The 4,136-nt window shown below is 35.1% G+C and overlaps 1 protein-coding gene across 1 annotated transcript in view; it reads left to right on the plus strand.

The window, feature by feature from the left end:
* Positions 1-4,136, plus strand: part of LOC107722961 (lysosomal alpha-glucosidase-like) — an 18,240-nt gene that overhangs the window by 5,931 nt on the left and 8,173 nt on the right. The window contains exons 3-9 of the mRNA XM_016531460.1: positions 348-496; positions 664-829; positions 1,716-1,812; positions 2,189-2,308; positions 2,394-2,512; positions 3,199-3,330; positions 3,929-4,039. Coding sequence (XP_016386946.1) covers positions 348-496; positions 664-829; positions 1,716-1,812; positions 2,189-2,308; positions 2,394-2,512; positions 3,199-3,330; positions 3,929-4,039 — 894 coding nt within the window. The remainder of the gene's footprint in view (positions 1-347; positions 497-663; positions 830-1,715; positions 1,813-2,188; positions 2,309-2,393; positions 2,513-3,198; positions 3,331-3,928; positions 4,040-4,136) is intronic.

The raw sequence follows: 4,136 nt of genomic DNA on the forward strand, positions 1-4,136 counted from the left end.
GCACTGGGTAGCTGGCCAATCAGAGCACACCTCGTTTTTCAGACCGATGAGTTTTGTAAAAATCGACGCGTTTCAGAAAGGTGGGGCATAGAGGAGAAACAATAATGTATAGTATGTGGAAAATAATGTGTTTTTTGAACCTTAAACCGCATAAACACATTTCATTACACCAAATACACAAAATAATGTTCTTTTTAGCAACATCATATGACCCCTTTAATAATTTAAAATGGTTAATTTTTAATAATCTAAAATAACTTTTAATTAATATTTATTTAAATATTTTGAAATATTACTACAATTCAAACTAACTATTTTCTATTTTTGTATTGCTGTATCACATACAGATAACAGACCCGGCTGAAAAGAGGTATGAGGTGCCTATTGATGTTCCTGTGGTTCCGAAAACAGCATCATCAAACCCCTCTTACACTGTAGACTTCATCAAAGAACCTTTTGGGCTGATTGTCAAGAGAACACAAACAGGAACTGTACTGTAAGTACTGTTTATCGTCAGCTATCATGAAAACACAGACCTGTTAAAAAATAAATAAATTAATAAATAAAAATGGCATGATTTAGTTTCTTTTACCATTAGAAGTGATGACCAGAAAACTCTTTGAATCAGTATTGAGTTATTAACATCTGTTCATGTGCTGTCAGGCTGAATACATCCATAGCTCCTCTCTTCTACGCGGATCAGTTTCTGCAGATGTCCACATCATTACCATCACGTTTCATATATGGACTGGGTGAACATCGCTCCAACTTTCTGCATGACGTCCAGTGGAACACTCTCACCATGTGGGCTCGAGATGTCCCACCCATGGTAACTTGACATTTGTCTTCTGACGTAAGAATCTGTCAGTTCTGTTTCAAATCGAATAACAAGCCTTAAAGGAATAGTTCATCCAAAAATTATTTATTTATTATTATTTTTCTAAAAATGTGCTCATCTTCAGGCCATCTAACATAGAAGTGTTTGTTATTTCTTTGGAACAGATTTTGAGAAATTTAACATTTCATGACTTGCTCACCAATGGATCCTCTGCAGTGAATGGGTGCCGTCAGAATGAGAGTCCAAACAGCTGATAAAAACATCACAATAATCCACAAGTAATCCACATGACTCCAGACCATCAATTAACATCTTATGAAGTGAAAAGCTGCTTGTTTGTTAGAAACAATACAACAAAAAGATGATTTTAACTTCAAACCATCGCTTCTGGCCAACATACAAGTCCATAATCCATTATAATGCATCCTCCTGGGAAAAAGTTCATCCCCTGTTGTCCTCTCACATCAAAGTGCTTGGCCTGTGTATATTTCTCTCCTGATTCAGAAAGATTACTTTTTTTCACTGGAGAAAGCAACATTATGGATAGGGGGCTTGTATTTTAGCCAGAAACAAGGGATTTGAAGTAAAAAATCCTTAATGATGGATTAAAAACAAACATGCAGCTTTTCAATTCACAAGACATTAATAGATGGACTGCAGTCGTGTGGATTGCTTGTTGATTATTTTAATGTTTTTATCAGCTGTTTGGACTCTCATTCTGATGGCACCCATTTACTGCAGAGGGTCCATTGGTGACCATATTACATTGTACATTATAACTTGACCCCTTTAAAAGCACTTCAAGCATCATTCCAGATTAATAAATGTTCCAGATCGCACTAACTGTTCTGTGTTTCTTGATTGCCGGTTCTTTCAGGAGCTGACCAACCTCTATGGCGTCCATCCCTTTTATCTTTCCATGGAATCTGATGGAATGGCACATGGGTTTTTCATGCTCAATAGCAATGCAATGGGTAGGCTCACACACATGCACACGTGATTCTAAATTGACATTGAGGTGAATGTTGAAGCAGATTGTTGGAGTACTTTTTAGAAGAATATACTATTTCAGTTTTTCTACTTCAAAATTTTGTTTATTTAATGTGTTACTTACCATTCTTTGTAATTAATTAGATTTTTTTTTTAGGTGAAAATTGTTTTTACATTTTTTAATGTTCCATATTTGTAAATCATTTATGCATGGTACTTCATGGCATTACAGTGGTGCATGTCTGAAAAAATGCTATTAAAATGCTAAATATGGTATTAAACAATGGTAATGCCTTCTCACGCTTTTGTAAGTATATGCTGTCTGAACTTAGTAATAACTTGTGTAAATAATCTTTGTAGATGTGGCTCTGCAGCCTGCTCCTGCTCTCACCTGGCGTATGATTGGTGGAATCCTTGACTTTTACGTTTTCCTAGGCCCGGATCCCAGCTCTGTGATTGCACAGTACTTGGATGTTGTAGGTCAGCAAGCATCATGAGCAGTATTTGATAAGTATTTTTGACATGAGGTTCATGAACTAATCATTGTATCTTTTCTTTTTCACAGGGAAGCCTGCAATGCCCATCTACTGGGCTCTGGGCTATCATCTCTGCCGATGGGGCTACAAGTCAAGCGACAAAACATGGAATGTTGTAAAAGAAATGCGTAATTATGGGATACCTCAGGTACTGTAGTTGTTTGATTGGTTGGAATTTGAACTCTTCTGCTGTAGCCCACCAGATTTACACTTTCGACAGACATCAAGAAAAATGATGAAATTATTTCAGCACGGAAAAAAAACAAAAACAGTGTAGCCTATAACTTTACAGTCTGTCTCCATCAGTATTGTTACTGTTAACTAAAACGATTAAATTGTTTTGTTTTTTGTTTTTCAGTAATTGAAATAAAGCTTAAATAAAATATTAATATATTATTTAAAAAATAAACTTAAAAAAAAAAGGAAATGTTTGCTTGGCTACTAACTGAAAAAAATAAGTTGAAGTAATAAAAAAAACTGAAATAAAAATACATTAAAGCTATATACACACAAACTGTATATGACTTATGACAAAAGCACATAAAATTATTAAAATTGAAACTAAAATTAAAATGAAAAAAAAAATCTAATAAAAAAATATACATACTGTAATAGTAAATAAATAATAGTAATATAAAACTGGTCTCTATCAGCGATGCTAGTTTACCCCCAAAGCAAACACTGAGCATCATCTCAGAAGTCAAATTTCTGCTTTTGTGATGAACCACAGAAAAACACTGACTTGACATTATGCATTTAGCATAAGGAATAGAAATGTTTGCACTAATTGCAAATTGTACAAATAGCAAACTGATTTTTTTTTCTGTCTTTCAGGATGTTCAGTGGAATGACATTGACTACATGGATCGTGCTTTAGATTTCACTTATGACACTATGAATTTTTCCACCCTTCCTGACCTTGTGAAAGACCTTCATAAACATGATCAACACTACGTTATGATCCTGGTACACACACACTTTGACACAATTACACAAGAATCATTTGTGAAATTAATGAACTACACCTGTAGTTACTCTTCTAGAACAACTAAATGGTCTTGAAAGGTAACTGACTTCATACATCCACTAATAATCACCTTGACACCAGTTGGTTGTCATTGCTCCAAAACATTTCAGAAAACTGAAGTTAGTTTCACGCTCAAATGATAGCTCTTGCATCTTTTGTTAGAAGATGCCAGTTGGTTTAATATGTGATGACATTCATTCATGTTCACTGTGGCCTAAATAATTTTTGGAGACTCAATAGATTTGTTTATAAATTAAAAATCAAAATGAGAGGAACTCCTGTGTTCTGTGAGTTTATAAAATATGCTTCTCCTGCAATATATCCATTTGACACACTTCCTCTTTTGGCTCTCGTCTTTTTTGTGGAGCGGTAGAATCACACTGACAGTCATGAGGCTGATTTGGCAACTGAATGTTTCACATGACTGCAGTTGAAACCCTCACTAAAGCGTTTGGTTGTGTCACTGTGGATTTAGCTGAAGTGTTCTTGATGTAAACTGCAGCTTGTGTGTTTGTCTCTTTTGCGCTTCCTCATCAGGATCCCGGAATCAGTAACTCTTTGCCGTCTGGCTCCTACTGGCCATTTGATGAGGGGAAGAAGAGGGGCATCTTCATCAATGATTCGAATGGCGACATCCTTACTGGGAAGGTACATTGAAGACATTTTTTTTTTTTTTTTTTAAGAATTGTCTTATGCTTACCAAGACTGCATTTATTTGATCCAAAGTACAGCAAAAACAGTAAAA

Source organism: Sinocyclocheilus rhinocerous, unplaced genomic scaffold, assembly GCF_001515625.1.
Source record: "Sinocyclocheilus rhinocerous isolate Xijiao unplaced genomic scaffold, SAMN03320098_v1.1 scaffold3, whole genome shotgun sequence".
Taxonomy (NCBI): Eukaryota; Metazoa; Chordata; class Actinopteri; order Cypriniformes; family Cyprinidae; genus Sinocyclocheilus; species Sinocyclocheilus rhinocerous.